The sequence below is a fragment of the Sminthopsis crassicaudata genome, chromosome 6 (genome assembly GCF_048593235.1).
Source record: "Sminthopsis crassicaudata isolate SCR6 chromosome 6, ASM4859323v1, whole genome shotgun sequence".
Taxonomy (NCBI): domain Eukaryota; kingdom Metazoa; phylum Chordata; class Mammalia; order Dasyuromorphia; family Dasyuridae; genus Sminthopsis; species Sminthopsis crassicaudata.
The window spans coordinates 174683604-174702144 of NC_133622.1; the positions used below are offsets into that span (position 1 = coordinate 174683604).

The window sequence follows — 18541 nt, forward strand, 5'->3', positions numbered from 1 at the left end:
GCCTTAAGGTAAGATCTTAAATTAAGTTGTATCTCAGCTCTAACATGGGAATTATAATACATATTTGTGAGGTAGCATGAAGTGGTAGAGAGCTGGCTTCAAAATGAAGAAAATCTAGAGCCAAATCTCAGTGCACTGCACTGGACATTCAAGGATAGCAGTTGATAGGGAGCTCTAGCCCAAGCCTGAACAAGCATTTTCTCTCTAATCTAACTGAAAAGTGATTCTCCAATTCAGCTTTTTTTTGGAGGCCTCCAGGGAGCTTTTCTAATGGCTGGGTTCAGTACTCTACTTAGATTCATATAGTGTTCACTTTGGCCATTTCTATCATGTCTCATTAACATTCAAAATGGAGGTCAAGGGAAGGAAAATTCTTGAAGTTGAAATCAACAAGAAATGAGTTCAGATCTTGACTCAGATGTTTATTTAGCTATGTGATTCTGTGTAAATTATTTGACTTTTCTCAGTCTTGGTTTCTTAGTCTGTACATTGAGATATAATCTGTAAAATTCTGTTTCTAATTCTGTAAAAGGAATGATAGCACTTACCTCTCAGGATTGGTGTTAGGATCACATGAGATAACATAAGTAATGTGGTCTATAAATATCACAATGCTATATAAATATTATGTAAAATAAGATCAATAGCAATAATGATCACCATCACCATCACCCTCATTAACAAATCACAACAAATGAAATAAAGAAAACTTCCATCCAGTAGAAAAACTTCTTTATGGATTTAAATTATTCTTATCCTATAGATTTGACCTTGCTCACAAGGATTGCTCAGAACACCTTTGAAAACAAGAATGTCCTAGACTTCTCTTTTGAGAAGAGACCTTTTAGCAGAATAGAAAGAGCATGGAACTTGGAGTCAGAGAAACTGTGTTCAAATCTCATCTTTTCTATTACTAACTCTGATCTTGGCCAAGTCATTCATTTTCTAGGACTTGATTTTCTCCTTTGTACAATGAAAGTCAAAGGAGATGTTTTAAGGTTCTTCTGCTCAATCACTTTACCCTGGAGGGACAAGAGAGCAGAATGGAAACTATTCAAGTTTTAATTGATATTTTTTTCACTCTACTTCATTTTCCTTTAAGAATGAAAGTGGGTAGTAATTTAGGGAACTGGAAGAGGGAAATGGGACATTACAATTGAATCATATGAGAACGTCGAACAATGTACAGATTATTGTAATGGGGAATCTTAAAAACCTCAAAATGGGTAAGAGTGGACAATGTTGAAGTATTTAAAGAATCTGGACATGGTGGTACACACTGATAATCCCTATTGTTGGGGGAGAATGAGGGTAGGAGACCACTTTATTTTGGTGGTTTTGAGTTGCAATAGGGCTACAACCAATGGGATGTCTATATTAAATCCAGTCAGAAAAAAAAATGAAGCAATCAAAACTTTTATGCAATTCATTATTGGTATCATGCTGACCAGTTTTGAGATCAGCCTAAGAATGGCTATGGAACTTTTGATTAAGCAAGATAATAGATAGATAGATAGATAGATAGATAGATAGATAGATAGAATAAACAGATGAATGAATGGTTATATTAATAAACATACATATTACATATTTATATTTAGAAAGTGACTTGTGTTGTATTGTTATCTCAATATTTCAGAGGTAGTCTGAATCCAATTTGTCATGCCAACGGAAACTAATTAATTATTTATACAGATATTAAACCAAGTAGTCCTTGCCTCTCAAGACCCTAATAGAAGAGGGAATATCCCATATGCATGCTAGACATGTTGTTTCGTTATACTCTCTTTTCCTTTCCACTACAGAAAGGTATAGGGGAATTCAGTTACAAAATTTCAATTACAATTTAAAAGGAAGTTATTTGGGAAGTTAGAGCATGACTAACAAACAAGATATTTTTACTACACCCCCCCAAGCACTCAAAATGAATTCCTTGAATTGATATTTTGAAAGAAACATTTTTGAATCTAATTGTATGTTATTAAATCATGAAATAATAGCAGAACACTTTACTTGCATGAATCAATTTGAGCCTTATAATCACCTTCATTTTACTGATTAGAAAGGTGTGTCTTAGGGAGGCTATGCGAATTACTTAGAAAACTTAGTCTTAAGGAATTTTAGGGTATCATAGGTCCTAAACACCAGAGGCAAGATTCAAATCCATGTAGTCTTTTCTCCTAGTCCACTGCTCTACCCAACACTTAACTGTCTCTCACTAGGGTGGGAAGGATTAGGATAGTGAAATTCTTAGACCTTTTCACTTGTCAGAATAGACAGGACATGTATTCAGACATGTCCTTCCAAAAGGCAATCATTTCTTTGATCATTACAAAGAGATTTTTGCAGATTTCTTATCAAATGTGGAATGGTAAATTTAAAGAAAAAGAATTGACTTAAAGTTTTAAAATAGACATTGAAAAGAATTAAATAATTTTAAGGATGTGTCAGGAAAGGAAGAGGACTATATTGCCCAGCAAGCTCTGTGACAGGCTGTCCTTGGAATCAGCCTCGGGGAATTATAGGCAGGCATTCACTGTTCCCTATAATTAAACATTCAATTTTATTTATTCCAGATGGATTTTCTTCAAGTAAACTCCAATTTCTCTGTGCTACTTTTCCCCCCTTTTACTCTTCATACAAGGGGCAGGAGTGGATCTTGTCAATTTAAATCAAGTCAATCAACCTCTATTAAATACTTACTATGTGCCAGGCATTGTGCATTTCAGCTCAATTTCTAGTCCTTACAAATAGCAAATTGTTACACAAGAAACCTGAATGTTTTCCAAAGAACAAATCATTGAGTGTCTATGCAATTCATCTTAATTGCATTTTAAAATTTTCCTGTCAAACTTGACCAGGAAGACCATAGGCACAAAGATTTAGAGTTGGAAGATGAGAGGTCATTTAACCCGAATCCCTCATTTTGTAGAGGAGGAAACCAAAAACTATGGAGATTAACTGATTTTCTAAGGCATACAAGTAGTAAATAGCAGAAACGAAACTATTTCATTTTGCAGAATAAAACTTCTATGTGGAATATGTTATCATTTGTACAGATGTTATTTATATATGAGATTTATATATATATATATACATAATGGTAATTTTTGCTTCTGCAAGGAATTAGCATGGCATTATTTGGAAGAGGAAAAAAGAAGGTTTTTTTTTTTTTTTTTTTTTTTAGTTTTTGGGTTCTTTTTACAAACTTGCATTAATCACATTATTCGCAGGAAGAAATAGCCATAATTATTATTGGAGAAAGAAAATTTTCCAAGGAGAATCAAAATGTTTTACTGATAACATATGTTCCATGAGACTTTGCTCTGATATGTTGGCATTTTGGGGAGATGGCCCTCAGTTCTTCAAGATGAAGCCAGTGGAAGGAAATTCTGAGTAGCTCTTACAAAGGATGTGAAGCAAAAAGAAGCATTCAGTTCTTGTTCTCAAGTAGCTTATATTCTACTAATTATCCACAGTTAAATAAATATAAAGTAGCACAAATAATTTGAAGAAAGAATGAGTGGGGAAAGAAGAGAGAGGAGGAAAAGGAAAGGTCTCTAGAAGAAGGAAATAGCTGAGCAATGTTTTGACAGATGCTACAAATACTAAGAAGCAGCAGTGAGAAAGTCCAAGACCTGGGAATAGACTGGGTGTCGCTGTGTCATTCAACTAGCCTAACTAAGTTCAGAGATGTTCATTCCCAAATCAGATGTAGGTTGATAGATTTGTTTTGACCATTCCAAACCTGTTTGTACCAGCAACAGGAAAATTTGTGTGAACCATAAGTATTATCATTAAGTATTATCAGTCTCTAACTTGAGGAGACTTTAAATGCCATTGAGTTCAATCTTTTCATCTTATAGATGAGTAAACTGAGGTTCAGGAATATTAAATAACTTTCTTAAAATTATAAGTAGCAAGTGGCTTAAGCAGAACCTGAATTCAGGTTTTTCTGACCTTATATCCAATGCTTTATTATATTTGTCTTTCAGATTTTTTTAGGTAGAAGAGGCTATTTCATATAGTTCTATACTTTTAATCAGGTAGACCTGAGTTCAAATTCTACCTCAAACTTTTACTAGCTTTTGACTCACATTACAGCCTTTCTGAGCCTCATTTTCCTGTTCTGTCAAATAAAGTATTGAAGTTAGTGGCCTCTAAATTCTCTTTCATCTGTAAATCTATGATCTTAGACTCCTATGGTTATGCAGTAATATAATTCCATTTTTATGCTGTAAATGAAACATCATTTTTCTTTTATCTTTTATGTAAATTTTTATTTTTATCATACACTTATTCACGAACACAGCATCCATCATCTCTCATTTGTATCCTTTCTTTGGCTGTATCCTTTTGCTGGGATGCCCTCTTTAACCTCCAACTCTTTTATCCTAGCTTTTGCCAAAGTTTAGCATAAGCAACAGCTCTGACTTGAGGCATTCTCACCATTGCTCTATCCCCATCTCTCCCCACCTCCTTCTCCTGGGAAAGTGATTTTCCTAAGATCACAAATAGTAGGAAAACTGATTTATCCCTTTAACTCCACATTCAGTCCTCTTCTTCTGCACCAGTTTCCTTAATCTTGTATATTTTGAAACAATAATAATTCATTTTTGAAAAATTGGACTAGATTTTTAAATAAGAAAGTACAGAAGAAGCCATCCTCAGAGTTAGGAAGACATGACTTTCAATTACAGGTACACACTGTATGGGTTTGGGCAAACCATTTATCCTGGACTCAATGCAATGATTCATCTTCCTTCCTCTTTACATATCTCTCTGGGAATATCCTTTCTGCTCCTTCTTCCTTTGTTGATAATGTGTGGTGGCCTCTTCATGTCCACTGCATTTCTTTTTCTATAGCCCTATTTTAAAACCTATGTATTTTGAAGTGCCAGTATGTTAGCTGTTGAAAAATTGTAGGAATAAAGAGGCAGTGGATGTTTGGACATTGTATTTTAACATACTCAAGCTTCCCTTACTTTGTAGCCACTTGAATAATATGTAGAATTCCTGGATCTATGGAGTCAATACAGCTTTAGCCAAAATGATGACCAAGATGACTACTGATCCAAACTTACCTTCTGTTTCAAGACATTATTCAGTAAACCATATCCTGATCACTTTACTGCCTCATGACACTGACAGATTTAACTCCTCTTTGCCTCTTCCCCCAATGTCACTGAAATATTAGTCATTGAATTCCCCCAATGCCATTATTCCATCATTCTTCTGTTTTGTTTATCATTGGTTTGATCAGCATAATTCAATGCATCCTCAGTCTGAACTCAATCTAATTCAATGACAATTTGCTGGAGCAGTGGATAGGGTATTGGGTCTAGAATCAGGAAAACTTGAGTTTAAAACTGACTTAGGATATTTACTAGCTGTATGACTGAGCAAATGATTTAACCTCTGTGCCTCAGTTTTTTTCATTGTAAAATGGGGATAATTATAATACCTTATCTCCCAGGGCTGTTATGATGTTGTAAACCACTTAACAAAGTACCTTGCATATTGTAGGTGGATAAATAAATGACTTTTTTCCTTTCTTTATTCAGGGAGGATCTGTGTGCCTGACACTGTTCTAGATGCTAAAAATATAAAGATGAGAATAAAATAGCCATAACCCTGAGGAGTTTACCTATTATCAGAGTTGGAAAGGTCATAAGAGTAGGGAAATGGGCAGTACATGAACAAATAAGGTAAATTAAAATAATTTCAAAATTTCATGAGGGGGAGAGAAAAAACACTTCCACCTGGGCTATGGAGGCATGGTTGTCTTGGTAATAGTCTTATTATATATACATTTACATGATTCAGTTTATCCTCTGGCTACTATGATCTGATCTCTATATAATTTTTAACTCTTCTGGTATTCTTATTCCAGTAGTGCCTAGTAATTTTATATGCACTACGTACCATTCTTATGCATATCATGCCTATGATAACTTATTTTTAGTTTTCTTTTTCCTATCTCTAGTGAATCCCATATGCTAGCCTCAAAGAACAAAAACCCTTATTCCTTCTCCTATATCTTGAACTGGCATGTTTACAACAGTATATTCCTCAAAGAAAGTTAACAAGATTACTGTAAATTCCAGTATGCAAAAGGCCCTTCCCATATCACTACCATGGACTTGCATCAGATTCTGCCCAGAGTCTTTTCATCACAAGTTAAGCCCATTTGTCTCCTTAACTGACAAAAATGGATCATGTAGAATAAGTTGGTAAGTAGTAAAATCATTTAAGATAAAGTGATATTTATGGTATAAGATAGTTTCATTCTGTGTGTCAGTAGTAGTTTTTTTTTTCTGAAACATACTTACAACTGTCATCTTCCTTTTAGAAATTTAGTTTTGATAAGATCTGAATATAATTTCCAAAAATGGGACAAGACCTTTTAATGCCATAGATTAAAATGGGTTTTTAACCTAATTAGGGTCTTTTTTCATAATTTCTTTCTAAGCAGCTTGCAAAGGAATATGCTGCCAATTACCATTAGATTATATTGAGAAACACTTTTAATTATTTGACCTTCTTGGAAACTGAGCAGGGCTAGTCAGTTCAATCAGTTCTGCAACTTCTACCGAGGATGGGGAGGGAAATGCCTGGATCCATCATTTCTGGATTTCCCACATTACCCTTTGTACTCACATTAAAAAGGGGAGGGAGGGGAAATAAAAAAGATTAAAAGTGAAATAAACAAGCTCCATTTTCCTCTTGACTAACCAAGAGAAACTAAAAATCAGAAAGAGAAAAGGATATGCCATTAGAGGGCACTTTTGCAATCCTAGAGAAGAAAACTTTACACTTTGCTTTGGGATTGTTCTATGAAGGAATGCTAAATGGTTATTTGAATTTTCTGGCACTTACATTTAGTATTTGAAATGCCTGATACTTACATATAATGACATATAACTAGAAAATGGTTTCATTTGGCAGTAGAAAAATATTTAATTAAAAATATATGGATCTGCTTTCAAGAGCAGATCTTGTTTTGAATAAAAGATATGTAGGCAATATTTAGAATTTGAGGAGTGTTTACAGTTTTACAGATATGTTGTATAAAAGCAACAAACCAATCTTTGACCTAATTAATTAACTAATTATCCAATATTGTAGAAGTGAAAACATAAGTTTTCTCAAAAATATGTGAATTTCAAAAAAATCATGCTTTTGTATTTTTTAAATTGTAATTTGCTATTATAAAATGCCTATGAGAATGAACATTAAAAGGAAGAAAATAATTACATTTTAGAAACCACCAATTTAGGAGATACTTCAAAATTAGCATTAAGTGTGTAAAATGCTAAATTACTAAGGTAAAGATGAAAATCAATCATTAGATTAGTTAGAAAGATAAAAACATCCAAATACAAAGTTCAATTCCAATCGTTCTAAATGTATCTTTTCAAATAAGCTATTTATGCAAAAAAATGGAAGCACATAATGCCAAAAACATAAATGCAGACTATTACTACTTCCCATGAAAATTTAACTTATATAAAGAAATTATAATATAATAATTCTGTAGATGTCCAAAACAGATAGTTTAGTTCCCTCATTTTGTACATAAACAAAGAGGCTCAGTAAGGTTTAAATGGTTTGCTTGTGTCCACAGCCAGTGTGAGCCAGTAGGAACATCTGAATTCATTTCTCCCTTATTGTATGTAGTTTCTACATTATCCCCACCATGATCTTCATTGCTTTCAAGTCTTTATAGGTTTTGGTGATAACAAGAGCTGGGTATCTCTAAGGATAAGACATCAATTCTATACCTGAGTAACTTTTGGCAAGTGATCTCTGTTATCACATTTGTAAAGTAATGAAATTATTAGCTGAGAGTAGTGAAGTAGGTGGATAGATTTCAGGGGCTATGTAATTTTTTTTTTTTTATTTTTAAAGTGACTATTTCAGTGTAATTGACTTCCTTTGCAATCTTTGGCATTTTATTTTATACATTTTGTGACATTCTGAAAAAGGATGCTTGTGTTTCATCAGATGTCCTACAGGATCTAGGACACCAAAAGATTAAGAATATCTGAACTTGGAGATTCCAATACTCCCTCTGAATATTTTCTTCCTTTCTGAAATATTTAAACAAAAACTTATCCTTTAAGAGAAAAGTAAAGCTCTGTAAATATCATTCTTGGTAGTATATAAAATGAGAAGCATCTGATATAAAATATTCAAAGGGAATTTGCTTCCTGATTTCCCTCCCTTTCCCCACTTCTGCTATGAGATCTGAATAACTTAAGTTATTGTTTCTATCCATTAATATGAAAGTATAGCACAACTTTTCAACTTTTTGTGATCTAGTGAGGGTTTTTTTTTTTTTGTTGTTGTTTTTGACCAGCATAATGGAGGTTTGCCATTTCCTTCTCCGGTTCATTTTACAGTCCAGGAAACTAAGATATAATTAAGTGACTTTTCCAGATTCACATAGCTAGTAACCATCTGAGGGCACATTTCATTATGACTCCAGGCTGGCAGTCTATTTATTACACCAACTATATACCCTAGCAGTTAGAGAAGTCAACTAGTCTAAGTCCATAATTTTAGAACTTGAGGAACTAAATTCCAGAAAGCTGAAAAGACACTTTTTGAAATGGTTCTACAATATCATGGTGGTGTAGAATTATGGAGTGAATACATAAACAGAATACAAGACAGGAAAGACTTCAGAGTCTGGCACTGATGAGCTACATGATCATAGACACATCATATCTTGGAACCAAATTTTCCTCAGTTACAAAACAGGTATTTATTAATGCTTGTACTGACTTCAGAGAGCTTTTGGGAGGCTCATCTAGTCATGGTCTCTGTTGATGATGATTAGAGAGTCAATACAATGATTGACACGAGTCTAGAGAATTTGCTACTCATTTTTGGCCAAGGGGATGAATTCTGAATGAGTGTAGACTGGGACTTTTTTGTGAGGGGAAAACCGCATAGCCAATTTCAGAATTTGATTTACATATATTTTTGTTTTTGTTTTTCAATGGGGAGTGGCAGAGGAAATGGAAAAGGAGAAAGGATTTTTACTGGAAAAGTAAAATTTAATTAAAGAATAATGAACATAGGGCTCAGATCTTTATCTAAGTTTTTATTTTAAAAATAAAAATTTATTTTAAAAGTCAAACTCATCCAGTTAATCAATTAAACATACCCTGAGGCCATATCCTTGGTACAAAAGTCCCTACAATTAAAACATTAGCTTCTTTCATCTGGAAGAAGAATGTACAGCAGTTTCTCTAAGAAAATATTCTCCTGTTGGATTAATGAAGAACTGTTAATTAAGCTAGAGTTTGACCTGGAGTTAGGAAGAACCGAGTTAAAATTCTGCCTTAGAACTTTATTAGTAATATAACCTTTAGCTCATAACTTAATTCTATCTGCATCAGTTTACTCATCTGTAATACTGGGGAAGGTGGACACATGATCTCTAAATCCATATTCCATGAGACTTCATTGTGATTAAAACCAGATTTTATCAATAACTTGGATAAAGTCAGAGAAGACAAATTAAATCAACTTCAGACAAGAAGCTAAGAAATACGCACAATGCATTGTATGGCCAAGATATGGGCTGAGAAATAATTTCAAAAAGCTTAAATGTTGCGTGGTAGACAAATGTTTCTTCCATTGTAATGTGAAAGTGAATCTGAATCAGGTTACTATGTTGATGAAGGTATGAGTTTAGTTACCTTGGGGGTTCTATGTTTTTTCATCCAAGGTGGAAGGGAAAGTGAAGAGTTCTACGCATATTCTGAGATTCAGGTTTTTCATCTCAGCACTCTGGAGTCATCTTGCTCTGCTTGGAAGTTTATTTTTTTCTGTCTTTCATACCTGTCTTTCTTTCATTCTAGGACAGCTAAATAGCATACTAATTAGAGTGCTGGGACTGGAATCAGGAAAATTCATCTTCATAACTTCAAATTTGACGTCAGACACTTACTGGTTGGGTGACCTGGGCAAATCTTTTAACCCTTTTTGCCTAAGTTTCTCATCTGTAAAAAGAGCTAAAGAAGGAAATGGCCAACCACTCCAGTGTGTTTGCCAAGAATATCCCAAATAGCATCACCAGATGTTGAACACAACAGAAATGATTGATCAACAACAATTTCTTTCTCTTTGCAGGATGGTGTTCCTTCACTGGAGTGTGCTCTGGATGCTCTTACCCCTGTTTTCCTGGGCCCAGAAGTTACCAACTCGTGATGAAGAGCTATTCCAGATGCAGATCCAGGATAAAGCACAGTTTCATGATTCATCAATGTTGCCAGATGGAGCTGAAATCAGCAGCTATCTCTTTAGAGACACATCAAAAAGGTATTGTGGTTCTCTCTCTTCTTGTATCTTCAGAGAGAACCCACAGAATATTGTATTTCAAATTTGATTTAACAATAATAATAATAAACTAAAATTTGTGCTTCAAAAGTTTGAAAAGGCTCTTTCCATGCTACTTTCTTTGATCCTCATAACAGTCTTGAGAAGAAGGTACTATTAGAATCCTCATTTTACAGATGGGAAAAATGAAACAAAGGTAAAGTGATGCCTAGAGTGATATAGCTAATAAGTATCTGAGGAAGGATTTGAACTTACTGACTCTAGACCTACTGCCCTATCAGCCGTGCTGCCTAGTTTCCTTAGATTTGATGGACACATATTATTTTTCTTTATATCATCAGAGCTAAGCATAGTCCGGTACAATAGAAAGCATTTAATAAAAAGGCTTGCTGTGTCATCTATCTATTTCTCATCTGTCTTTTCTATTTATGACTATGTCATATATATCTATCTATGTTTTTATCACCTATCTATCCATATAAATACCCATCTATTCATCCACTTGGCTATAATTTATAGATAGAATTCATATCTATAATTTACAAATATTTAAATCTATAATTTATCATCTATTTTACATGCTGACTGACTGATTGAGATAGCATGGTTACATATTGGACAGGAAACTGGACTGAATTAGTTCAAATTCAGCTTCAGATACTTGAAGCCATATGACCATAGGTAAATTATTTTTCCCTTCACTTCAGTTTATTTATCTGTAAAATGGAAATGTTAATAAGACCCACTTCCTAAGATTGTCATGAAAATAAGATGAGATATTTGTAATAGCACATTGCAAATATTAAACTTGTATACTGTTAGCTATTGTTATCATTGATATATGATACTTATTAGTAGCATTAGCTTCTTTACTGATAAAAGGGGAAAAAAGTTTCTTGGGAGCTCTATAATGAAATATAATGATGTATAAATCGATATAGTGGTATGACTTAGACACTAAGTTGTGAAAAGCCCATGAATTCTTCATCTTACAGACAGAATAAATGAAGTGCTGCTACAAAGTCCCATTGGGAAAAATCTCATCATGAATTCAGTCAAGTATGAAATAAGTAGTCTGAGGAAATGACAGTTGTAGCAGTTTTTTTTTATTTTTACCAAATATGTATCTTTGTTTTAAAAAGATCTCTTTTCTGAAATCCTTGAAGCTACTTTGCCAGTACCTAAACATGTCATAAACTTGACCTTGAAGCCTCAAAGTCATTCTAAGATTGTTCAACTTCTGACAGGTTCTACTAAGCTAGAAAGGATTTGAGTGAAAGTTGGAAAGTCAATGTAGACTCAATTCCAACATTCTCTTTGTTGAATTTTCTTCTAGGCTGCAAGGAAAGAATCAGAGCAGTCCCATTTTATTGTCTAAAGATTGTGTTTCCATAAATCTGATGGGTTTTAAGGCTGAAGATAGAAATAATGTATTCTGCTTTCATATTTATGAAATAGCCACAAAATAAGTCTGGAATTGAACTCTTCTTTCTTAGTTTTGACATTTGTAAACTAGGTGTAAGAATCTGTGACTTATAGCATAACTTTTAAACTTCAGTTGTTTTCAATTAATATGCATGTTTTCTCCTCTTCCAATCCTTTTCCAATCATATTGGGAAAAAAACAAATCCATGTAACAAATTTGGAGTCATAGCTTAATTTGAAGAAATCAAATTATTTTTTTCTGCTATAGGGAGAGAAGTTTTATATTTTAAAAACTACTACTGTTATCCTCTTTGATATATCACTCTGGTACCTCACAAGAACATGCAACATAGGAGCATGATATGGAGCTGGAAAGAACTTAGAGGTTTTTGAATCCAGTATTTTGCAAGTGTGAAAACTGAGATATAAAGAAGTTAAACAATTTGCTCAATATTACACACCTTGTATATGAGGTGAAATTTGAACCTATGCCTTCTTACTCACAAGTTCAGTGCTCTATTCATTATACCATTCTTTATACCATGATGCTTTACAGTGACTACCTGTGTGACATTGAACAAAAGTCACACTTCATCTCTGGTAGATTATGCTCTAAAATGAAAGGATTACATCCCTTCCAGCTATGATTTATGTTAAAGAAGGGCTGCTATCTGCCCCCATGGAGGGAGTTTCCATATTGAGAAAATCACTCATTTTAAAATATGTTAAAAACAAACAAACAAAAAAAAACCATTGTTAACATTTTTGTTTTGGGTTGTTTTTGCCTTTTATCTTTTGCTAAAAGCAAAGAGTAATTTGAAAACAACATGGTTAGAATAGCAATATTTTCCAATCAAATAACCACAAAAAATTTTGGCAGCATTTACTTAAAATACCTTCTAGCTTCACCACCTTCATGGAGAAGCAGCAGTTTAATATAATAATAAGGTGACAGTATAGTACTTTAAGGCTCACCAAATTCTTTCCATACATTTCAATTTCACCCTTTAAATAAGTAAAATGGTAGTAGACATTATCACACCCATCTTACATTTAAGCCAATGAGGCTCAGAGAGTTTATAATGTGTCCATCATTACACACCCCAATAGAGTAGAGATTGAATTTGAACCCAAACTCGGTTGTCTCTCCATTGAACCATGCTGTCTCTGCTGAGTAATGCCTTTGATAATGAGTCTTGTCCCTGACTGAGCTCTTACCACAGGACTGATTTAAGAATCCAATGCCTATTTTGTCCAAGATTATTTATTTATTATTTATTTATTTCGAATTATTTAGAAATAGGCAAACTTCACACTGCCTGATGTAATTCTCAGAACTGAAAGTTCACCTACTTTATATCCATGCTTAACTATAACCTGCTTAGGGGAAGTGGAGGAGGAAAGAGGAAAAAAGAATAAAGTAGAAAGTGCACAGCAGAGAACAAAAAAAACCTACAAGGAAGTAAAGAAAAATTTACAGTCATGAATAATGTCTTCTATTATTTTACATGCTTTTTTGAAATAGAAATTTGTTGTTATGTATTTTGGATCCTCCCTTATGTTGCACTGAGCACAGTATAATTTTTTTTCTTTTTCTATTTTGTGTTTTAATTTTAAATAAATATGAGAGAAAGACAGAGAGAGACACAGACAGAGTCAGAGAGAGAGAAAGTCAATCTTCTGGCAGAAGCCAGGCAGGTTACTTCTAGATTGAAGTTGTCAATGCCATACTTGAGGAATTTGTAATTCCATTCAAATGGTTATAACTTCCAAAGAGGCAGATTGTAGTTCATATATACCTGTACATCCCAGTGAGACTTTCTTCAGTGGCCTGTTATAAATTTGCCAAAGGGGTTCTACTCAGTGTGATAGAAGCCTTCTTTACTCTCTTGATATTGAAGGGATGCCATTGGAGAATTTGGGCTGACCACTCCATTATCTTCCACTTTCATTCCATGGCAAAGTCTTACAGGGTAGGTTCCTTTTAAATAGGGATGGTTTCATTCATTGTATTGGTATACAGTGCCTATCAAATAATAAATGCCTAATGAATGGATATTTTTTATTTCTCTTCCCCAGATATTTCTTTGTGGTTGAAGAAGACAACACCCCTCTTTCTATTATAGTAACACCATGTGATGCACCTTTGGAATGGAAGCTGAGTCTGCAAGAACTGCCTGAGGAAGCCAGTGGAGAAAGTTCAGGTGAGGAAGAAAAGACATACTGCTCCTCTTCCTCCTCTGGAGGGACCTTGAGTCACCAGTTACCCCATTAAGAAGAATTCAGTGTACTTGATTCCCTGATAAAACCTCCGGGACCACTAGATTTGGAAAATTTTGGTCAGCACTCCATGGATAAAGAGGGACATTGTGCTCTGTCCTTTTAAAAAAAAAAAAGAAAAGAAACATATACACAAGAATATGTGCACATATATGTTCAATAATATTTATGTGAGCATGCAAGATACATGTGCGTATATTATATTGCATACATGTCTAGTTGTGTATATATAAATGTGTGCATATATATTATGAACATATACATATTACTTAAATATATATATGTATGTGTGTATACATATATACATATATATGTCTATATACCCGCCTACTTTTTATAATAAAGAAGAGGAAAGAGGGACAAAAATTCATTTATTAAAATTAATCAATATATCAACTGAGTTTGATTATTTACTCAGTATTCCACATCAATAGTCTCAGCAACTGTGCAAAGAATGTAGAGACATGAGCATTATCATATTTTTTTTGGGAATAAGCTTAGTAATTTAAGTTACTTGGAATTCAGTTTCCTCTATTTTTGTTTTCTTTCATTTACATTGGTTTTGCTTACTTCAATCTTAGCCATTTCATAGAAGTTGTTCCATGCCTTTCTGAATATGCAAGTTAACAGGACTGTCTGTGTTCTCTACAGATAGCCTCTTTCTTTTTTGTTCATTTTTAAAAGTAGATTTCATTTTATTTTTTCAATGAATAAAATTTGATTTTCTCTCCTAATCTTCTCTCCTACATAACTTTTTTTTAAGATAAAAAAGGAAATAAACCCCTTAAACTGAGCAAAATGCCCACTTAGGTCATGGCCCAAATTTCACTGAGCTTCCTTCTTAGATTTTTAAGAGACATTTCTTGAAATTGAAAAAGATTTAAATAGAATGGCTAATGAAATGGAGCAATTTAAGGATAAAGTGTGAAATGACTTTTATTTATCTGGAAGTAGCTGTACTCTCTGTTCCTTAAGATCAGATACCATCACATTATCTGAGTGCTGGCTGGTACTAACCAAGTACACATATCACATTTTGTCCTCTTCTACAGGTTTTTTAGATTCCATGAATATGGATAGAATGTTGATTTCCTTCTGCTTTTTTTTTTTTTTTTCCCTGAGGAAATTGGAGTAAAGTGAATTGCCCAGGGTCACAGAGCTAGAGAGTGTTAAGTGCCTGGAAGCCTGACTTGAACGCAGGTCCTCCTGACTTAGGGCTGGTGCTTTATCTACTGTGCCACCTAACTGCCCAGATTTCCTTCTGCTTTGATGCTTATGCATGTGCTGTTGAATGGCTTGGTCTCTTCTGACTGAGTCAATGTTTAGCAAAATCATTAGTTTAGAACTGGAAAGGGGTGGTAAGCTTAATTCTGTTCAACTCTCTTCATTTTGAAGAGAAGAGAATTGAGTTGAATAAAAATCTCTAAGAACCAGAGTTAGGATCTAAATTCAAGTTGACTGTACTAGGCTCTGGCTACTTTTTTTGTATATTTGCCTATTAGCTGCTAAAGATGGACAATTTACCTTGTCCTGTAAGAGGCAATTGACAACTTGCCTTTTAAAATATGTCTCTACTTATCTTTTCTAGGTGAACCAGAGCCACTTGAGCAGCAGAGGCAGCAGATAATTAATGAGGATGGCACTGAGTTATTCTCCTACAAAGGAAATGATGTGGAATCATTTATATCTTCAAGTTCACCATCTGGCTTATACCAATTAGAACTTCTCTCCACTGAGAAGGATACTCACTTTAAAGTCTACGCCACCACTACACCAGAGTCTGACCAGCCCTATCCTGAATTGCCCTATGATCCACGAGTGGATGTTACCTCTTTAGGACACACCACAGTGACTTTGGTATGGAAACCCAGCCCCACAGCCTCACTGCTCAAACAGCCCATTCAGTATTGTGTGGTCATCAACAAAGAGCACAACTTCAAGAGTCTCTGTGCTGTTGAAGCCAAGATGACTGCTGATGACGCCTTTATGATGGCGCCCAAACCTGGACTGGATTTCAGCCCATTTGACTTTGCTCATTTTGGATTTCCCTCAGAAAATAGTCCTGGCAGAGATCGGAGCTTCTCAGGAAAGCCAGTTCCTAAGCTAGGGCGACATATTTATTCCAAGGCTAAGGTAGACATTCAGAAGATCTGCATTGGCAATAAGAATATTTACACAGTGTCTGATCTAAAGCCTGACACGCAATATTATTTTGATGTGTTTGTGGTCAAAATGCCCAGCAATACGAGCACTGCTTACATTGGTACCTTTGCCAGAACAAAAGAGGAAGCCAAGCAGAAGACAGTTGACCTCAAAGATGGAAAAGTCACTGATGTTTTTATCAAGAGAAAGGGCACCAAGTTTCTCCGGTTTGCTCCTGTCTCATCCCATCAAAAAGTCACCTTCTTTGTTCACTCCTGCCTGGATATTATTCAGATCCAAGTCAGGAGAGACGGGAAACTTCTTTTGTCCCAAAATGTGGAAGGTGTCCATCAGTTTCAGCTTAGAGGGAAACCAAAAGCCAAGTATCTCATTAGACTGAAAGGAAACAAGAAGGGGGCCTCTATGCTGAAGATCCTGGCAACCACACGGATCAATAAGCAGTCATTTCCCTCTCTTCCTGAAGACACAAGAATCAAAGCCTTTGACAAGCTCCGTACATGTTCTTCAGCAACAGTGGCCTGGTTGGGCACTCAGGAAAGAAATAAGTTTTGCATCTATAAAAAGGAAGTAGATGATAATTACAATGAAAACCAAAAGAAAAGAGAACAGAACCAATGCCTAGGTCCAGAAACAAGAAAGAAATCAGAGAAGGTTCTCTGTAAGTATTTCCACAGTCAAAAACTTACAGAAAAGCAGTGACCACTGAAAACAATTAAAGGCCTCCAACCTGGCCGATCTTACCTTATTGATGTTTATGTTATCGGGCATGGAGGACACTCAGTGAAATATCTGAGTAAAGTCGTGAAAACAAGAAAATTCTGCTAAGTGACTTTGCATCAAGAAATAGACTTTGGGAAAGTTCAAGGTGAACATTATAACTACTTAATGTGTAAACAATTGACTATCACACAGCAGAGGGAAGTTGTGGTCCCATACTTTGTACTGTGTAAGAAAAGATATCAACTTGTATATTTATGTTTACCTATGCCACTCTCATATGGGACTAGACCAGGTGCTTCTGGATGGCATCTGGAAGATGTATTACTGGGTGGTCCAGTTCCCCACTGGACTCTTGGTTTACGTCAATAGCTGCAGAAAAACATAGGGAGAAAATCTCCTGCCATCCTTTGCTCTCACACTGCATGAACTGCTTCTAAATTATCTTATTAGTTCAACCTTGAAAGATGTCATTCATTAGGTGCATACACACACACACACACACACACACACACACACACACACACAAATGCAAAATGCTCTCTGTAGATTCTAGGTTGTCTGTAAATTATTTTATACAGTCTTGTTTTAAATGTTGGTGTTTTTATGATTGTAAACTATTAAATTCTTGCCATGACTAATTACCACCTTAATATCAGCCTGTACTCTGGTAGCTTTCATTACAATTCCAAATTCCTGTCTGGTTGATGTTTAAATGCTGTATCATGTACAAAGGTGATGTATCTTATATTCCTGTACATAAAATTAAAAATCTTAGATTATATATTCCTTCTTCTTGCATTGTAATGTAGACAGGAGAAACAGTCTCCTGATGGAATAAAATTTCTACTTTGGCCCTTTCTGTAATGTGGCACCTAAAATGGCTTTTCCTTTTATTTAAGAAGGTATGTTAAGTCCTCCTCAAGGAATGGATGCATTAATGAAAGCTGTTGAGATGTGTAATTTGACATTGAACAGAAGCCAGCTGCTGTGGAAGTTGAGAACTCTTCTAAATAATTGTTAAAAAGAACGGACCTGTCAGCCAGACACTGTAGCTTAACAAACATTAAACAAATATTTCTCAGGACTTGAAATAGATTTTATCATAAGCATCTGTCTTTAAGGATACTGCATAGTTGGTCAAAGGGGTTTCCATTTGCTTAATTACATATTAGAAAAAATGATTATTTTCATTTTTGGATAAAACAGTTCAGTCACTTCCAATTGTACCTATGCTAAATAATAGAAAAGTTGCAGTAATTGTTGTTATTACTTTTATTTTTAAATAGCAATTTATTGTGATTCTGGAGTGACTTTTTAGAAGATTAGGACACTATTTAGTTCCTTGCAAAGAGAAAGAAAATTCTGGAATCACAGTTGATCCTTACATATAAAGAACCCTAAATAGCATGGAGGGGGGGAAGGAGTGTGGAATCACTAGCCTTCGGAGTTAACGATGGCCTATATTAATATGGGGTGTTAATTTGGGATAGCTGGATGGCACAGGGGATAAAGCTCTGGGCCCAGAGTTAAAAAGATTCATTTATATGAGTTCAAATCTGACCTCAGACACTAGCTTTGTAATCTTAGGGAAGTCACTTAA

At 34.7% G+C, this 18541-nt stretch overlaps 1 protein-coding gene across 1 annotated transcript in view; it reads left to right on the forward strand.

Moving 5' to 3' along the window:
• The window catches only part of NDNF (neuron derived neurotrophic factor), a 36866-nt gene extending 19066 nt beyond the window's left edge, over positions 1-17800 (forward strand). The window contains exons 2-4 of the mRNA XM_074276861.1: positions 10147-10335; positions 13858-13982; positions 15647-17800. Of these exons, the coding sequence (XP_074132962.1) occupies positions 10148-10335; positions 13858-13982; positions 15647-16920 (1587 nt within the window). The 5' untranslated portion in view covers position 10147 and the 3' untranslated portion in view covers positions 16921-17800. The remainder of the gene's footprint in view (positions 1-10146; positions 10336-13857; positions 13983-15646) is intronic.
• The last annotated feature ends 741 nt before the right edge of the window (positions 17801-18541 follow it).